This window comes from Labeo rohita, unplaced genomic scaffold (assembly GCF_022985175.1).
Source record: "Labeo rohita strain BAU-BD-2019 unplaced genomic scaffold, IGBB_LRoh.1.0 scaffold_183, whole genome shotgun sequence".
NCBI classification, from domain to species: Eukaryota; Metazoa; Chordata; class Actinopteri; order Cypriniformes; family Cyprinidae; genus Labeo; species Labeo rohita.
Genome location: NW_026128033.1, coordinates 36750 through 56823, shown reverse-complemented (window position 1 = coordinate 56823; position 20074 = coordinate 36750). Strand labels below are relative to the sequence as shown.

At 39.4% G+C, this 20074-nt stretch overlaps 1 protein-coding gene across 3 annotated transcripts in view; it reads left to right on the top strand.

Moving 5' to 3' along the window:
- The first annotated feature begins 769 nt into the window (after nucleotides 1–769).
- LOC127158982 (NACHT, LRR and PYD domains-containing protein 3) overlaps nucleotides 770–20074 on the top strand; it is a 52803-nt gene continuing 33498 nt past the window's right edge. Inside the window, exons 1-8 of one of the 3 annotated variants that reach the window (XM_051101934.1) lie at nucleotides 822–1024; nucleotides 2365–2481; nucleotides 3940–3999; nucleotides 4088–5887; nucleotides 8514–8687; nucleotides 9362–9535; nucleotides 10100–10272; nucleotides 10722–10838. In XM_051101934.1, coding sequence (XP_050957891.1) covers nucleotides 957–1024; nucleotides 2365–2481; nucleotides 3940–3999; nucleotides 4088–5887; nucleotides 8514–8687; nucleotides 9362–9535; nucleotides 10100–10241 — 2535 coding nt within the window. In that variant the 5' untranslated portion in view covers nucleotides 822–956 and the 3' untranslated portion in view covers nucleotides 10242–10272; nucleotides 10722–10838. Of the gene's footprint in view, nucleotides 1025–2364; nucleotides 2482–3939; nucleotides 4000–4087; nucleotides 5888–8513; nucleotides 8688–9361; nucleotides 9536–10099; nucleotides 10273–10721; nucleotides 10839–11796; nucleotides 12513–12593; nucleotides 12768–20074 lie in introns of those variants that run through there. The other 2 variants (XM_051101937.1, XM_051101933.1) reach the window with 2 other exon arrangements.

Sequence of the window (20074 nt, the reverse complement as noted above, 5' to 3'; positions counted from 1 at the left end):
CAGGGTTGCCAATTTGGCGTGAGATCTACATGGAAAGAGTGAGAGCGTGAGACAGAGCCTGAAAGTGTGAGAGTTGGCAACCCTGATATAGATAGATATATATATTTATATGTAGGCCTATCATCGGTACAAATACATTACTAAAAGCCAAAGTTTGCAGAATTTTCGCCAACATCTGTATTGATTTATTTAGCTGCACGTCTCCAACTTTTCTGTGTAAACTAAAGTCAATATAAAAGTAAAAAAGAAAATCGGTTAATTCAGATTATGGCAGTTTTTAACATACAATAACATGATTGTAAGTCTAAGGCTAGAAGTAAAATCTTGATAGTTACTGATTAGAAATCAGAAGTCTGAATCTGTTGTTTCCATGGAACACATTTTTTTTGCTGTATCTGAGTGTTTCTGTCTCATTAGATGTACCTGTGCAGCTTCATAAAGACTGAATGAATCATGGCAGACACACAAACATTCAGAGATGGAGATTTTTCAGGTATGCAGGTATGTCAAAGTCTTTGTATGATCTTAATGTTAAATATAAGATGCATTGTATACCACATAACAGGTTATTTTGGGTGTTTGCCACAGTTGGTGTAGTGATCTGTTGACTTTTTCCTATTCTGGTGCTGGGATGTACATGGGACTCACTCTGAGTCTTTAAACACTGACACCAAAACACCAGATAGACAGACAGACCACAGATAGATGGATAGATTAATAGATGACATTATCTTTGGACAGTGTCATCACTCTTCAACAGATCTTCAGCTTCATTTATTTATATATTCATTTATTTTTTTAGGCAGACAACATTCTAGTAAGGAATTCATTTTTATGTAAAATCAACCTATTGGTTTTCTTGTCTTTAACATATTATCTCTTTTCCAGTGTTGCTATTCTATTAAAGTCAGTTTCAGGGGGACAGAACAAACTCACCAGAGCCCAGCTGTTTATCCATGAAGAGTGACCGGTCTATGCCAGAACCATTACATTTTCAGGGAAGACACGCATCAACTGATCTAAGGTACAACATTTTTATCAACCAAATTATAGCACAAATGAAACGGCTACATTACTGGGAAACACATGAACACAGAATAGAACTCACTCTGAGTCTGCCCCTAAAATACAGTACACTGTGGCAGGATGTCTGTATTCAGAGATTAAAAAAACAACAAAAACACTGAGAGCTACCTGTACTTGGTACAGACACAGTGAACACATCCTGACTGTAGATATGGGCAGGCAGAAGAAAACAGCTGCACCATGTTGTCTTGCATCATTTTGTCCATCGAACTTTAAAGGGCACCTATTATGCCCCTTTTTACAAGATGTAATATAAGTCTCAGGTGTCCCCAGAATGTGTCTGTGACAATTCAGCTCAAAAAAACCTTGTCCAGAATAGGGTTACCTTTACAGCCCATAACTGCCAAAAAAAACATCTGTTTGGTTTTGATTATCATGTCTATCATGCATGCTTTTTTTTAAAGACATATGAGTTTAACCTTTGGTTTATATATGGTTTTCTAAATGCATACATCCAAAGTATGCATATAGTATGTGACTGTCACACAGCATGTGAGAACTAAGTTCTCTTTCACACACAAGTTTATGTTAAAAACATGCATAAGTTACAAAAACAGTCAATAATGTCTGTGAAGTTAAACAACTGGGAAATAAATGTTTATATTAGACTGTGTATTAAGTGTTAGCAGCGTAACATACAGTACCTATACTGCTGTCTACTCTGTTAACCCAATGACCCAAACAATAAAATAAAAGCAGAAAATCACTCACTGCTCTGGACTAAATAATGTTTATAGCCTTAATAAGAACACATTACTTGAATGCTGCTTTTAAATGCGCTAGCATTAAGATAAACATGGCGGAGTGAGTGCGGCTGACTCAGGATGAGGTCTCTGCTAATACGGCAGTGTCTGTAATCAGTTGTGGGCCTGTAAACAGTGATTTCACTTTTTACGGATTCTGTGATCAACTTTTTCTGAGACACTGATTATGATTTCTGGGGACTGACAAAAAGGAGCAGGTGGATTTTTATCATTCTAGGGTGGTTGTGTACACACACTGCCAACACACATTTATGTTCAAACATGTAAAAGTGAATTTTTTGCATAATAGGTGCCCTTTAACATATACTAAATTAAAAACATTTTAAACCTTCTTTTTAAAATATGGTTAAAAATATTTTGTTACAGTAATTCACAATACTTGTTCATCTGTTGAATTCAACTTGTCTGTGGATTATTTGTTTTTTGTTTGCAAAACAGAAGCATTGACATAGACCAAATGGTTTTCTTGTCTTTAATATATTATTTATTTTCCAATGTTGCTATTCCATTAAAGTCAGTTTCAGGGGGACAGATCAAACTCACCAGAGCCCAGCTGTTTATCCATGAAGAGTGACCAGTCTATGCCAGAACCATTACATTTTCAGGGAAGACACACATCAACTGATCTAAGGTACAACATTTTTATCAACCAAATTATAGCACAAATAAAATCGGCTACATTATTTACTGGGAAACACATCAACACAGAATAGAACTCACTCTGAGTCTGCCCCTAAAATACAGTACACTGTGGCAGGATGTCTGTATTCAGAGATTAACAAAACAAAAAAAAACTGAGAGCTACCTTTAAACAGTGATTTCACAGGCACAGTGGATGCTGTCCTGACTTTTGCTGAGACACTGTGGGCCTGTAAACAGTGATTTCTAGGGATTTTGACAAAAAGTGAGACACTGTGGATTTTTATCTTTCAAAAAGGAGCAGTGGTTTTTTATCATTCTAGGGTGCCAACACACATTTATGTTCAAACAACATGTAAAAGTGAATTTTGCATAATAGGTGCCCTTTAAAGTGTACTAAATTAAAAAAAAAAACCTTTTTTAAAATATGGTTAAATAAAAAAAAAAATAGTTTGTTACAGTAATTCACAATACTTGTTCATCTGTTGAATTCAGCTTGTCTGTGGATTATTTGTTTTTTTTTTGTTTGCAAAACAGAAGAATGTCAAAATTTTTCTGACTTTTCAGTTGGTTTTCTTTTCTGTAATATATTTCTTTTTCCAGTGTTGTTTTCTGCTTTGAGTATTTCATTTTCAGATCAAACTCTTCAAAGCCCAGCTGTTTGTCAATCATGACCCATTCAGTTGAAACCATTACATTTTCAGGTTAGACACACATCAACTGATCTAGGTAAACATTTTTATCAACCAAATTATCGCACAAATGAAACGGCAACTGTTACTGATAAACACATCAATACAGATGCAGTGGACTCATTTAAGTTTTTAAAAATACATTTGTGTGGCAGGATGTCTGTAAAAACATTTTTTACTTTGCCATTATAGTGTATGGAGTATAGACTGATGTGGAAAGAAATAATTTAAAACATTTTTACATAAGGCAAAAACAAAGGTGTATGGGTACCTTCGCAAGCCACTGTATTTATATTTTCAATATTACCTGATTCTAAAGCCTGCAAGATGATAAATTGCATTTTAATCCAAAATCATTAGGTACATTAGCATGCATCATTTTGTTTGATGGACATGAACATAGACGGGACTCTTAAAAAGTGGTGGGCTTAGTTAACTAACCACTGTTGTAAGGTCAACTGAAACAGACCTGCACTCTCTGGCAAAATTTAAGCAATCACATTCTAAAACAGTTCTACAGTTTTTATGCGAACTAAACATGAAATCAACTTTGATTCTTTAGCCTTTATTCTATTCTTTATACAGTTGTCTCTGTTCTATTAATATTTTGGCTTTCCCCTTTATATCTATATTTCTTTCAACAGAAAAAAATTTAATATTTTTTGCTGGCTGATTTAACACAGAATAACCTTATGTGAATTCTTGTTTCTGCTATCTCTACTTAATTCTTTGTTCTGTCCATATTTGTTTAAAACTAGTGTAAAGTCTGTGGACACTCCAGGAACATTTACAGGAAAACACACATCATCTAATCTGAGGTACATAACATTTCTGTCTAGATATGAAGATTTTTTCTGTCACTTTTACACATCTAATTTGTTGTAATCTAATATTTTATACTTTCAGTTGTGACTCTCCACTGGACCAAAAGGGATTCAAATCAAATCTGCTCAAGAAGTTTCAGTGTCTGTATGAAGGAACAGCAAAGCAGGGAAACCCAACACTCCTGAATGAGATCTACACAGAGCTCTACATCACAGAGAGTGAAAGTGGAGAGATCAATAATGAGCATGAGGTGAGACAGATTGAGACACAATCCAGGAGAGCAGCAACAGAGGACACATCGATCAAATGCAATGACATTTTTAGACCTTTACCTGGACAAGACAAAGCCATCAGAACTGTGCTGACAAAGGGAGTCGCTGGCATTGGAAAAACAGTCTCTGTGCAGAAGTTCATTGTGGACTGGGCTGAAGGGAAAGAGAATCAGGACATCCAGCTCATATTTCCACTTCCTTTCAGAGAGCTCAACTTGATGAAGGACAAAAAACTCAGTCTTTCAGATATACTTCATATCTTTTTATCTGAAACAAAAGAAATGGAAATATCCAGAGATGAATATAAAGTGTTGTTTATCTTTGATGGTCTGGATGAGTGTCGTCTGTCTCTGGATTTTCAGAGCAATGTGAGGTTGTGTGATGTTAGTGAATCAGCCTCAGTGGACGTGCTACTGACAAACCTCATTGTGGGGAATCTGCTTCCCTCTGCTCTCATCTGGATCACCTCCAGACCAGCAGCAGCTGATCTCATTCCCTCTGAGTGTGTCCATCGAGTGACAGAGGTACGAGGCTTCAATGATCCACAGAAGGAGGAATACTTCAGTAAGAGAATCAGTGATCAGGGTCTGGCCAATACAGTCATCACACACCTGAAGTCATCAAGGAGCCTCCACATCATGTGCCACATCCCAGTGTTCTGCTGGATCTCAGCCACTGTTCTAGAGAAGATGTTGAGTGAAGCAGAGAGTGGAGAGATTCCCAAGACTCTCACTCAAATGTACACACACTTCCTGATCATTCAGACCAACATCAAACATGACAAGGACTATGAGAAGAAAGTCAAAGATGAAAATATGATTCTCAAACTGGGGAAACTGGCTTTCCAGCAGCTTGTGAAAGGCAACCTGATCTTCTATGAGGAAGACCTGACAGAGTGTGGCATTGATGTGACAGAAGCATCAGTTTACTCAGGACTGTGCACTCAGATCTTCAGAGAGGAGTTTGGCTTGTATCAGGGGAAAGTCTTCTGCTTTGTTCATCTGAGCATCCAGGAACATCTAGCAGCTCTATATGCACATCTCTCCTTTACAAAGAATTACATAAATGTGTTTGACCAAACTGAGCAAAGTCTATTATTGAAAGTTTTAAACTGGATGTATAGCATGTTATACTGGTTTTTGAATTATTCATTAACTGCTGTGGATGAGGCTTTACAGAGTAAAAATGGACATCTGGATCTTTTCCTGCGTTTTCTGTTGGGTCTCTCATTGGAGTACAATCAGACTCTCTTATTAGAACTACTGACACAGACAGGAAGCTGCTCCTACAACAAAGAGGAAACGGTTGAGTACATCAAACAGAAGATCAGGGAGAATCACTCTCCAGAGAGATCCATCAATCTGTTCTTCTGTCTGAATGAACTGGGTGATGATTCACTGATGCAGGAGATCCAAGATTATTTGAAATCTGGACAAATAGGAGAAACCAAACTCTCCTCTTCACAGTGGTCAGCTCTGGTTTATGTGTTGCTGACATCAGAGCAGAAGATGGATGTTTTTGACTTAAAACAGTTTATTGGAGCCCAAAATACAGCAGATGAAGTTCTTCAGCAGCTGCTGCCTGTGGTTAAAGAATCCAGATCAGTTCAGTAAGTCATGCTGACAACAATCACTGATAAAACATGGTCTAACCCTGGTGAAAAAAACAGCATATGCTGGTAGGTATGTTTTGATGCTGGGATGCTGGTTAGGTATGTTTAAGCTGGTCTTTTGCTGGTTTATGCTGGTCCTTGACCAGCAACATGACCAGCATAAACCAGCAAAGGACCAGATTAAACCAGCTAAGGACCAGCTCAAACCAGCATCAAAACATACCTACCAGCATATGCTGGTTTTTTCACCAGGGAATTTAGGGGTGCCCAACCCTGTTCCTAGAGATCGACCTTCCTGCAAAGTTTAGTTCCAACCCTGATCAAACACACCTGTCTGTAATTATCAAGCGCTCCTTCAGATCCTAATTAGTTGGTTCAGGTGTCTTTAATCAGGGTTGGAGCTGAACTCTGCAGGAAGGTCGATCCCTAGTCTAATTTTTCATTTTAGTACTCTCTTACCAAAGCAGTAGAAGGAAAAATTCATGTACAGTCATGTGAAAAAGTTAGGATACCCATGGTTTTCCCTATCAGGACATAATAAAAAACATACATGGTCCTTGGCAGGTTTTAAAATTTGAAAAATAAAACCTTAGATGAATAACACCACATGACATGACATTATTTATTTAACAAAAATAAAGCCAAAATGGAAAATCCATGTGTGACAAAGTTAGAACACCATTGCTGTTAACATAGGAATTAAGAGGGTAAGTAATGGTCAGGAACGGCTAATTAAATGCCTTTGATTACCTGATCACCAGCAAGTGTGAGCAACTCTATAAAAGCAGAAGTTTTGGCAGTTTGCTGGTCTGGAGCCTTCAGGTGTTAACACAATGTCAAATAGGTAAGGCAAGTTTATTTATATAGCACATTTCATACACAAAGGTAATTCAAAGTACTTTACATAAAAGGCAGTAGAATAATCATAAAAACAATAATCACAACAATAAAACAAAAAAAATTAAAAACTTTTAAAATGATTTAAAAATTGATTTAAAATAAATTTAAGAAAGTTAAAAATAGAAAAGGATTATACATAGTCTAATCAGTTTGGACGTAGCACAGTGCTCATTCAATAAATGCACGGCTAAACAGATGAGTTTTGAGTCTTAAATTTGAATTTAAATGTACCTAATGTTTTAGCACATTTGATCTGATTCCAAGCTGAAGCTGATTCCAACTGTGGGCAGCATAATAGCTAAAAGCTATTATTCCCCTTGTTTTGTGTGAACCCTTGGTATTTCTAGCTGACTTGATCCTAATGATCTGAGTGGTCTGTTAGGTTTATATTCAGTGATCATATCTGCAATGTATTTAGGTCCTTGGCCATTGAGTGATTTATAAACAAGTAAAAGTACTTTAAAATCAATTCTAAATATAACTGGAAGCCAGTGTAGGGACCTGAGGACTGGTGTGATATGCTCAGGTTTTCTGGTTCTAGTCAGAATCCTGGCGGCAGCGTTCTGGATGAGCTGCAGCTGTCTAACGGTCTTCCTGGGAAGGCCAGTGAGGAGACCATTACAATAATCCACCCTGCTTGTGATAAAGGCATGAACAAGTTTCTCCAAGTCTTGACTGGAAACAAAACATCTAATTCTTGCAATGTTTTTGAGATGATAGTATGCTTATTTAGTTACTGCTTTGAGGTAAAACATCAGCAGTGATCTTAGAGAAGCAATCTGGGAAGAATAACACAGTCATTTCTAAACAATATGAAATCCATCATTCCACAGTGAGGAAGATTATGCACAAGTGGAAAATATTTAAGACAGACATCAATCCTCTCAGGAGTGGACGTCCCAGCAAATTCACCCCAAGATCAGAATGTGTAGCGCTCAGAAAAATGGCAGACAACCCAATAACTTTACCACAGACTCTACAGGCCTCAGTTAATATGTTAAATGATAACCAAAACCAAAAGAGCACATCAACGCAAACACCTCATAACAAAACTCAAGCATGCTGGTGGTGGGCTGATGATTTTGGGCTTGTTTTGTAGCCACAGGACCTGAGCACCTCACAGTCACTGAATCGACCATGAACTCCTCTCTATACCAAAGTATTCTAGAGTCAAATGTGATCTGTCTAACAGCTAAAGTTGGGCCGAAATTGGGTCATGCAACAGGACAATGACTCCAAGCACACCAGCAAATCTGTAACAGAATGGCTAAAAAGAAAAGAATCAGAAGGTTTCAGTAGGCTCATCCCGAATCAAATTCTGTGGCGAGAGCTGTGCATAAACAAATGCCCACAAACCTCAATAAACTGTAGCAAGGTTGTAAAGAAGAGTGGGCCAAAATTCCCCCAGAACAAAGTCAAAGACTGATAAAGTCATACAGAAAGTTATTATTTAAAGTTATTAGTGGATTAACAGGCAATTGAATAATAGGTTGTCATAACTTAGTTACACATGGCTTTTCCATGTTGGCTTTATTTTTGTTACATAAATAATTTTGCCAAAACTTGAAAAGACTTGCAAAGAACCAGATATGTTTTATGTCCTGAGACAGAAAACCATGGAATTTAATAGGGTGTCATATAGTTTTCATATGACTGTATATCACATCAATTACACCAGTGTTTCCTGAACTGAGAGACTGAAGAGTGTCATTGTTCTCTACAGGTTGATGAATTGTGGTGTCACAGATGAAGGTTGTGCTGCTCTGGCTTCAGCTCTGAGATCAAACCCCTCACACCTGAGAGAACTGAACCTGTCTGGAAATAAAATGGGAGTGTCTGGACTGAATCTGCTCTATGATGAACTGAAAGATCTTCATTGTAGACTGGAGAAACTGAAGTAAGAGTGTATAAAAGCATGCTCCAGCATGCTCCTTCATTATCATTTCATTGTGAATAATGAATGATATACAAAAAAGTTTGGAAGTAAAGCAAAAAAAAAGCAGTCAGATAACTGAAGAGAATGTTTTCATAAACTTATTTTCAAAGTGTATGACATAATTTTATTTACATGAATACATTTAGCAGATGCTTTTATCCATGGCAGCTTGCATTGCATTCCTTGGAACTGAACCAGTGATATTGGTGTCGCTCACACCATGCTCTGCTGTTTGAGTAACAGAATTACTTTCTATCATTGCTACAGTATATCATAGGTCTTCAACCCTGCTCCTGGGGACCCACTATCCTGCAGAACTTAGCTCCAACCCTTGTCCCCAGGAACAGGGTTGAAGACCTATGATATAGATGATATGAACATATGACAACTGTTTTGATTTTATACAGATGTGTTGAGGATTTTGAGGTACTCTTGTCAAAAAAATAGGAGATTTTTAGATTTGAATGGTACTGAAATGACCCCACTGAATTACAATGTTAAAGCAGGTCTGAACCTTAGACTGGAGCTGTTAATCATGTTGTGGATTAAGTTTCTCTTTCTGATTGTGAAGTTCCTGCTTATCTGAGCTGTAGATCCTGAACTGAGAGACTGAAGAGTGTCATTGTTCTCTACAGTTTGAGTGATTGTGGTGTCACAGATGAAGGTTGTGTTGCTCTGGCTTCAGCTCTGAGATCAAACCCCTCACACCTGAGAGAACTGGATCTGTCTGGAAATAAACTTGGAGCATCAGGAGTGAATCTGCTCTCTGATGGACTGAATGATCCTCACTGTGAACTGGAGACACTAAAGTAAGAGTGTAAAAAATTTAACTTCCTCCATTATTCTCATCTTAATTTTAGTATTATAAGTTCAACAAAAGCGAAAAAAAGGGGGGAAAAAAAACACTGTCCGATAACTGAACAGAATGTTGCCTTTAAATTAATTAGAATGTTTTTAGTGTCAAACATCTTTTCATTGCATTTGCATTAATGCATTTACAGTAGCAGATGCTTTAATCCAAGGCAACTTTCATTGCATTCAAGGTTTACATTTTATCAGTTTGTGCATTCACTGGGAATAGGACCAGTTCTTGTTTTGAAACTTGTGAATTGGTGCTTTATATCATTAAGTCTCTATAATGATGATGTGAAGATTTCTTCATAGAGATGTTTTGTTGATTTTGAAGTACTGTCAAATTCAGTATCATTATTATGATGCTGAAATTAACTATCACTCATGCAACATGTGGAAGCTCTGGTCTTCAGCTCTTAGACTGGAACCAATCAATCCTGTTGTGAACTAAGACTCTCTTTCTGATTGTGAAATTCCTGTAGATCCTGAAATGAGAGACTGAAGAGTGTCATTCTCTACAGGTTGACAGATTGTGGTGTCTCAGATGAAGGTTGTGCTGCTCTGGCTTCAGCTCTGAGATCAAACCCCTCACATTTGAGAGTTCTGGATCTGACTGGAAATGAAATAGGAGATTTTGGAGTCAAGAAGCTTTATCATTTCTAATGGATCCTGACTGTAAACTGAAAATACTGAGGTAAGTTTGTATAAATGTAAACATGTCTTATATAATTTTACTTATGGTTATTTTATTGATGTAAAACATTATTTATGAGGTGAAGATGTTACAACTGTGTCTATAAAAATGTGTTAAGAATTTTAAAGTACTCACAAAAAATTGTAATAATTCAGTCATTTAAAAAAAAAAATAAATAAATAAGCACACATCAGCTGCTCTGAGGTACAACAGTTTGTTTGCATGTTATTGTACTGTTCTATCAGACTCACAATCATGCTGTTGGTCTAAATATCAGCACACCTTTGATTACCAACAGCCTTGTGCCTACAGACAAATCACTGTCGTGCTGATATTTGGAACAGCAGCACTCTTTGTCATGTGATATTGCTTAATTGTTTGATAAAGTGTTAATTTAATTTACTACTCTATTTTTGCCTTTTTCTTTAAGTTGTACTCTGTTGTTTCAGTCATAACTTTCAGCTGATCCAAAGAATGCTTCAATTAAATCAGAGGAAGAAGTGTCAGTGTCTGTATGAAGAAACTGCAAAGCAGGGAAACCCAACACTCCTAAATGAGATCTACACAGAGCTCTATATCACAGAGAGTGAAAGTTTAGAGATCAATAATGAGCATGAGGTGAGACAGATTGAGACACAAGCCAGGAGAGCAGCAACAGAGGACACACCAATCAAATGCAATGACATCTTTAGACCTTTACCTGGACAAGACAAAGCCATCAGAACTGTGCTGACAAAGGGAGTCGCTGGCATTGGAAAAACAGTCTCTGTGCAGAAGTTCATTTTGGACTGGGCTGAAAGGAAAGAGAATCAGGACATCCAGCTCATATTTCCACTTCCTTTCAGAGAGCTTAACATGATGAAGGACAAAACACTCAGTCTTTCAGATCTTCTTCATATCTTTTTCCCTGAAACAAAACATATGAAAATATCCAGTGAATATAAAGTGTTGTTCATCTTTGATGGTCTGGATGAGTGTTGTCTGTCTCTGGATTTTCAAAGCGATGTGAGGCTGTGCGATGTAGGTGAATCAGCCTCTGTGGACGTGCTGCTGATGAACCTCATTGTGAGGAATCTGTTTCCCTCTGCTCTCATCTGGATCACCTCCAGACCAGCAGCAGCTGATCTCATTCCCTCTGAGTGTGTCCATCGAGTGACAGAGGTACGGGGCTTTAATGATCCACAGAAGGAGGAATACTTCAGTAAGAGAATCAGTGATCAGAGTCTGGCCAATACAGTCATCACACACCTGAAGTCATCAAGGAGCCTCTACATCATGTGCCACATCCCAGTGTTCTGCTGGATCTCAGCCACTGTTCTAGAGAAGATGTTGAGTGAAGCAGAAAGTGGAGAGATTCCCAAGACTCTCACTGAGATGTACATGCACTTTCTGATCATTCAGACAAACATCAAACATGAGAAGGACCGTAAGAACAACATCAAAGATGAAGACATGATCATCAAACTGGGGAAACTGGCTTTTGAGCAGCTTGTGAAAGGCAACCTGATTTTCTATGAGAAAGACCTGAGAGAGTGTGGCATTGATGTGACAGAAGCATCAGTGTACTCAGGATTGTGCACTCAGATCTTCAGAGAGGAGTTTGGCTTGTATCAGGGGAAAGTCTTCTGCTTTGTTCATCTGAGCATCCAGGAACATCTAGCAGCTCTATATGCACACCTCTCATTTACAAACAACTACATTAATGTATTTGACCAAACCAAGCAAGGTCTGTTTTCTAAACTTTTTAACCAGAAGAAATATGTTTCACTATTTGAGCTCCATCAGAGTGCTGTGGATGAAGCTTTGCAAAGTAAAAATGGACATCTGGATCTTTTCCTGCATTTTCTTCTGAGTCTCTTGTTGGAGTCCAATCAGACTCTCTTACAAGAACTACTAACACAGACAGGAAGCTGCTCCTACAACAAAGATGAAACAGTTGAATACATCAAACAGAAGATCAGGAAGAATCACTCTCTAGAGAGATCCATCAATCTATTCCACTGTCTGAATGAACTGGGTGATGATTCACTGATGCAGGAGATCCAAGATTATCTGAAATCTGGACAAATAGGAGAAATCAAACTCTCCTCTTCACAGTGGTCAGCTCTGGTTTATGTTTTGCTGACATCAGAGCAGAAGATAGATGTTTTTTATCTAAAGCAGTTTATTGGAGCCCAAAATAAAGCAGATGAAGTTCTTCAGAAGCTGCTGCCTGTGGTTAAAAATTCCAGATCAGTTCAGTAAGTCACACTGACAACAATCAACAATGCATTGATAAACAATAAAAGAAAATGAGACTGAAGTGTCATTGTTCTCTACAGGTTGAGTGATTGTGGTGTCACAGATGAAGGTTGTGCTGCTCTGGCTTCAGCTCTGAGATCAAACCCCTCACACCTGAGACAACTGAATCTGTCTGTAAATGAACTAGGAGCATCAGGAGTGAGTCTGCTCTCTGATCTACTGAAGGATCCTCACTGTGAACTTAAAACACTGTGGTAAGATTATATAAATGTAAACATCCTCCTAAATTTTGCTCCTTTGGCAAGAATGACTAAAATTAAAACAAAAACAGTGTCATAAAAAAGTGTTCTGTCAGATATTGTTTTAATCCTCATTACATTCTTTTTCAAATTTGACCTAATTTTAAAATATTTTTATAGGGCGAGTGGATGATGTAAAAACAGCTGTTTTATATCATACAGAACTGTGTTGATGATTAGGGGTATTTATATAAAAATTAATCAGTTCTGACGTTTTCTATGATATTGAAATGAAATCCATTGAATAACATATACTGTAGAAGAGGGTCTGAACTGTTAGTTTTTCCTGTATTTGGCTGAGCAGTTGTTGAGCAGCACACCAGTGTATTAGATTTCTCCAATTCATAAAAAAAAAAAAAAAAATAGCTTGACCAAAGTTTTTTTGTAAAATAATATATTGAGGTAGGAGTGTAGCACAGTTCTTCAGCAGTGATGTTAACTGTCAGTCCACGAGGAATCTTAGCCTTTCTAAAACTCTAAAAATTACCATCATACTGTCTGCGTCTGTATCCTCATGTTGGCTTGGTCACATGCAAAAAAAAATGACATCATCATGGGGCACGTTGATGTTGTTCGACCCCTTTTCTTGTTGGCATCACATTTTTTTTTATAACAGTGCGACTTAAAGGCAACATTGACTGGAAAGATACAGAAAGAACCTGTACCATAATTATACAAAAATATACATTTCCTTAAAGATTATATATGGAACTATTAAACCATTTGAAAAAATATTTTAGACTATATGGATTTATGTATGTTCACTTCACTATTGCAAAAACTTTTGAGACTGTAGCTTTAATTTAAAGTTTTTTATTTTTTGGTAAATGAGTAAAAAATGTTAAATTTACCACATGTTAAAAATGTAACCTTTTTAAATGTTTATTCCCTGTAGAAAAAAAAAAAAACATTTCTATAGTAATATTAATTAACCTATTAACATTGAAAGTGAAACTAAGCCATCTACAGATGCGCTCTCACCAGATCTTTGAGCAATGCAAGGTGTGCTGTCCTCAAAACCAGTTCATACACAATAAAACACCTTTATACAGACCCAGTTTACAGAGCTCTCATTAACCGACTGTACATGTGCTGCTATTCAGAGAAACCTTGCAGCTCAAGCTATAGACTAACACAGATTTTCTTACTCTTTCACTGTATAAATAATTTTAAGCTGAAATATACATTTTATCAGAATTATATGTAGTATATAACTATTAAACTAAGATGAAACATACACTTTCTCTTAACTATATATAGCCTACATATAGGCTGGCCTATATAAAATTATAAAGTGTGTTTTTTTTTTTTTTGTTTTTTTTTTCTTACATGTGCTTTTAGTTCTTCCTATATTTTTTTTCTTAAATTAGAATATATATTAGTACAAAAATTTTAATGAATCATAATGTCTTCATGAAAGTGTTCGTACGCAGGTTTTACACACAGATTTGTGCATATGCAAGCTAAGTGAATGAGACCCATTGATTGGTTTCTTTTCTGTTCTAAGTCAGTCACAAAAAGTGTGCAAAGCCATGTTCCTTGTGTCCAGTGTTCTCAGCAGGCTATAAATGGTTGAATGGTAAGCTCACATCTAATTTGCTAAAGACTATGATGGACCCACATGGGAGTAGAAAGCTGCCAGGATAGTCTCAAAATACACATACACACCCAAAGCAATTGACACAAAAAAAAAAAAAAAAAAAAAAAAAAATGTGCCACTTCATATGGATGAGCAGTGAAAAGGGGATGATACACAGGGCAACTTTTTGAGCAGTGTTGCCAGGCAGGTTTGTCAAGCGGTGTTGCTTGGGCACTTTCCCATTGAAAATGGGCAGTAAATCTCTATCTGGATACTTTAGATTGGTCATAGGCCCTGTGTCTCACCTGAGGTCAGATTCACAAAAATCTTCTTAAGAAATAAGTTAAAGCTGCAGTCAGTAACTTTTGGTGCTCTAGCGGTTATGAAACATTCAACACGTTGAATCAGTGCCGGGCTGTCGGAGAGAGTGAGAACTCTGATTGGATGTTCTTTTTAGCGATTGAGTCAGTGCCCGAGAATTAAAGCGAGTAAGTAAATGAAGGCGGCACAAACAGAATGCTGATCTAATGTTACGTGATGTTATTTGAGCATTCCAATATGTGAATATTTTAATTAGATCAGCCACTTAAAATGAAGAAAGTTATCTTCATAAATGATATTCAAAATGGTAAATGTGTATTTTCTTATAGACAGCTAATTCTTCTCACACAGGTGCAGAGCGCACAAGTTAGTTTGCAGTCGACTGTAGACTATGCAGTGTGTTCAAGTGCAACTTTTTGGTGCAGACCCTGCCGTTGTGAGGCGACAACATTGTCGGCTTTTTGTCGCTGCTAGTTCTTTGCAGTCAGTTTGGTGTGCCCTGGCCTTATGACAAATTATGCAGGGACTTGGCAGCAGTTCCTACCAAAACCAGTCTAAAAAAAATGAATATAAAAACTTATTATAGGTGTACTGTAGTGATTTAGGATAAGCCAAAAACAAAAACAACAGAAAATAAATTCATGATGTATTTGCTTCTTATATAAATTTTGTAAATTTTGAACAACAAAAATTACGGTCTGCAGCTTTAAGAAATTAATTTAAAATTAATTTAATTTGAAATAACCCAATAAATTCATTAAATAGTTTTTACTATTTGGGATTTAAGACAAATCTTAAGAAGTTATTTACGATGGTTTTTAAGAAGATTCTTTTCAAGAATTTTGTCTTAGAAACAATGTTAAGAAAAAAATATACAAATTTTCAGGAATACAAAATATTTTTAACTATTTTCTTAGGTTGAAAAATAAGAAGAAAATGCCATTTAAAAAGACCTTTTTTCATGAATCTGGCCCTTGGTTTCCTGTTGATAACAACACTGCCCAGCAACATTGCTCAAAAAGTTGCCCTGTGTGTCATCACCTTTAGAGCTACATAATTTGAAATCTTTATTACCTTTTAGTCTGTTTCTATAGGGATGAAAGCACAGAACCAGTCACACTGACACATTTCTGATTATACCAAACATAATGAAAATGCAAATGCATTTTTCTTGAAAGGACAGTGGAGATATGACAGGAAGTAAGTGGGAGAGAGAGGGGGGACAGGGACGGGAAAGGTCCACAAGGCGGATTCGAACTCAGGACTCCTGAAGCGCAACTGCGCCATATGACGGCACACTGCCAACAAGGCTATCGGTGCAGACGGAACATTTTATTTTGTATATAACCATACTGAATGAAGTGAAGGACATGGAGTAGGAACAGTTGTGAAGGAAAGACAGGAGAGAAAGAAGCTTTGAGTGTGGAGTGTGAAGACAGATGCAGATGTTTATGTTTGTACTGTCTGTATCTCAGGAGATCTGAGGCTCTTCCAGCCTTACAGTCATCTGTTATACAGAGTTGCTTTAGACAACAGTCATAATAAGGCAATATCATTGTGACTGACAAATCAGAATCCAGTATTCAAACACTCACAAAAAGGACAAATAGATACACACAAAATAGACAGACACTCAGAAACACTTATGTATGTGGACACAAATATGAACTAGTGTTACAAAGCAAATTTTTGCTAAAATCAATAATTCATCCACAATACAGAAAAAGCACACATCGATGAATGGGTTAATCTCTAAAACATCAAAAGTGTAAAATAGACTCTCACACACAGACAGACAACATGAGATTAAATGTTTAGCATTTTAGATTAAATGAAAAACTAAGACGTCTAGCTGCTGCATTTTGGACCAGCTGAAGTTTGTTTATTAACCGCACAGAGCAACCACCCAATAAAGCATTACAATAATCTAACCTTGAGGTCATGAATACATGAATTAACATTTCTGCATTTGACACTGAAAGCATAGGTCATAATTTAGATATATTTTTAAAATGAAAAAAATGCGGTTTTACAAATGCTAGTGTCACGGGGGCGGAGCAAAGCGACAGACACAGTGGGCGTGACGTCAGGCCTCGGAGAGGCTTTTATTAAACAATAAACAGAAAGTGTTCAAAAAGGGGAAAAAGTGTCCAAAAATAAACAGGGGGATCTGGTGTCCTCGACGTGACGGGGTTCCGTGAAGGAGGGGCAGTGTTCGGAAGGGAAGGGTCCAGGTAAGGGGCGGAGTCCGGCGGCCGCACTTGCTCCCCGCCGGGATCCGCGGCACGAGGGGTAGCAGCTTCTTGTAGCGGCTTCATCCATCCATCGTTGCTGCGCGGCACTTCCTCAGGCAGGTGAGTCGGCCCGGCATCCTGGCCCGCAGCCATTTCCGTGCGGTCCTCATCCGGACCCGCGGGGTCCGGCAGCTCGTCTATGGCGGCGCAGGTTCCCTCTTCACCCCTTCCTGGACCCACGAGGACACCAGCGTGCATGCACGGGGAAGAGACCGGTCTCCTGAGGAGAGGCGCGCTCGGCATTTTAACAGCGGCGGTGATGAGGCTTCATTCACATCAGGTGTGCCTCATCACACGCCGCCAGACCTGGATGTTTCGGCGCCCCTCCTCCTCCCACACGCCCACTCCCGTCGGGAGCCTGGTGAAGGGCGGCGATTACCGACGGGGTGAAGCTGATAGTTAGGGGGGAGGCAGCCGACTCGTCACATTCCCTTCCCCAAGCGACATCCCCGTCATTCGGTCGCCACCCACGCAGGAGTGCTACCTTCCTCAACCAGGCTCCAGCGGTCGGAGTGGGCGGGGATTCCTCTCCGGGCGACTCCCTCTCGCAAGGCCACCGGACCGGGGACAGAGAAACCGGATTTTAGTCGACAGCCTCAACCAACCGCAGGGTAAGTGATATTAAATGAAACAAATCACTTACCCCTTTAGCGGCTGGGAGGCCGTCACCATCGTCTCTCCGTCCTCCGGGTCCGAATCTCCATTGACTTCTTTTGCGAGCGAGAGGGGATGACGTCAGCAGGTGTTTCCCAACTGCGCTGTCTAAGCTCCGCCCATGCCCGCATTCTCCACCACTTGTCACGGGGGCGGAGCAAAGCGACAGACACAGTGGGCGTGACGTCAGGCCTCGGAGAGGCTTTTATTAAACAATAAACAGAAAGTGTTCAAAAAGGGGAAAAAGTGTCCAAAAATAAACAGGGGGATCTGGTGTCCTCGACATGACAGGGTTCCGTGAAGGAGGGGCAGTGTTCGGAAGGGAAGGGTCCAGGTAAGGGGCGGAGTCCGGCGGCCGCACTTGCTCCCCGCCGGGATCCGCGGCACGAGGGGTAGCAGCTTCTTGTAGCGGCTTCATCCATCGTTGCTGCGCGGCACTTCCTCAGGCAGGTGAGTCGGCCCGGCATCCTGGCCCGCAGCCATTTCCGTGCGGTCCTCATCCGGACCCGCGGGGTCCGGCAGCTCGTCTATGGCGGCGCAGGTTCCCTCTTCACCCCTTCCTGGACCCACGAGGACACCAGCGTGCATGCACGGGGAAGAGACCGGTCTCCTGAGGAGAGGCGCGCTCGGCATTTTAACAGCGGCGGTGATGAGGCTTCATTCACATCAGGTGTGCCTCATCACACGCCGCCAGACCTGGATGTTTCGGCGCCCCTCCTCCTCCCACACGCCCACTCCCGTCGGGAGCCTGGTGAAGGGCGCCGATTACCGACGGGGTGAAGCTGATAGTTAGGGGGGAGGCAGCCGACTCGTCACACTAGAAACATGGTTTTCAAAGGAAAGATTGCTATCAAATAGCACACCTAGGTTTCTAACTGATGACGAAGAATTAACAGTGCAGCCATCAAGTGTTGGACAGTGTTTTAGGTTATTACATGCAAAGGTTTTTGTTCCAGTAATTAAAAACTGTAAAAACTATACTTCGATATGATCGATATGATACATTGTCATTTACTGCTACGTATTGATGACAGTCAGATAAGTATGATTTGAACCATGCCAATGCACCTATACTAATGCCAACATAATATTCTAGTCAACTCAAAGAATGTTGTGGTCGATTAGTATCAAATGCAGCGCTAAGATCCAGTAGCACTAATATAATAATATGTTAAATATACTGCTTTTATATTATACAAGTGTAAAGTAATGCACAACACCGACACAGTGCTTTCAAACATGCGAGTCCTTTTACTTCTCTTTCTGCAGTGCACAACACGCATGAGGAGGAGAAGCCTATGCCAATTGACCACAGAGTCCGGAGTGTTTCTTAAAGACACACTGTCAAGATGACAATACATTACATCTCCCCTCCTCAGCAGAAAACATTCAAACTCAACCAATACAATTACAAATACAGCTAATATGAATGTTAAACACCTGGTTGCTATTTTCCTTGTCTTTTTTTTTTTTTTTTTTTTTTACTTCTACAGATAACACACAAAACATTCAAGTAAAACATGAACAAAGGAATTAACACACATTCCATGTAAAATTTTGTCAATGATGCATGTAACAATAACAATAAACCATCAAGCATCATTACATCTATCTAGGAAGGAGAGGTTGCCAGCACGTCACTTCCACAAGGTGTCTTTACCACACCTTTCCCTGACAATAAACAGAGCCTGTTTGGGGGCTTCACAACTCTGCCCCGCCTGGTGACATACTGTCCAGCTGGCAGCGTTTTCTCGCTAGATAAAGTCTCTTTAGGCAGTGATCTGGGCAAACTGGAGTGGACTACAGATTCATGCTCTTCATCACCGGATGTCTCCGACATTTCCGTCCAGTGTTTATTGTCAGGCCTGTGATGGGCCTCATTGGCTTTCGCTGTGCTTTTGCGAAGATGTTGAATGTTGAGACGGTACTCCTTACTTCCAGAGTCTACAACATAAGATCTTGGAGCACAATGTTGTCTCACTATGACACCAGGAGACCACTTGAGATTTCCAGGATATGGGAGCATCCTTACTTCATCTCCAGGATTCAGAGCAGCCCGTGGACCACTTGCCCTCCTGCGGTCATAGTAGAACTTTTGGATGCTTTTACTTACGTCCAGTCGAAGTTTCACATTGAAAGAGTCATAGCCACTTGGTGTGAGCAACTGCTGAGTAGCAGGCGGGTTGTTACGGGGCCGTCTGCCAATTAGCAGCTGTACTGGTGACAGGCCTACTGACTCTATTGCCGTTGTCCTGTAGTTGAGTAGAGCCATTGGAGTGTGGCTTGTGCAGTGATGACGTTTTATGCGTGACTCCATAGCTTTGGCAGAAGTCCTTAAATTCCTGCGGAATACTGTGGACCGTTGTCCATACGAAGAGTGGTAGGGATTCCATGTCTGCTGAATTGAGCCTTGA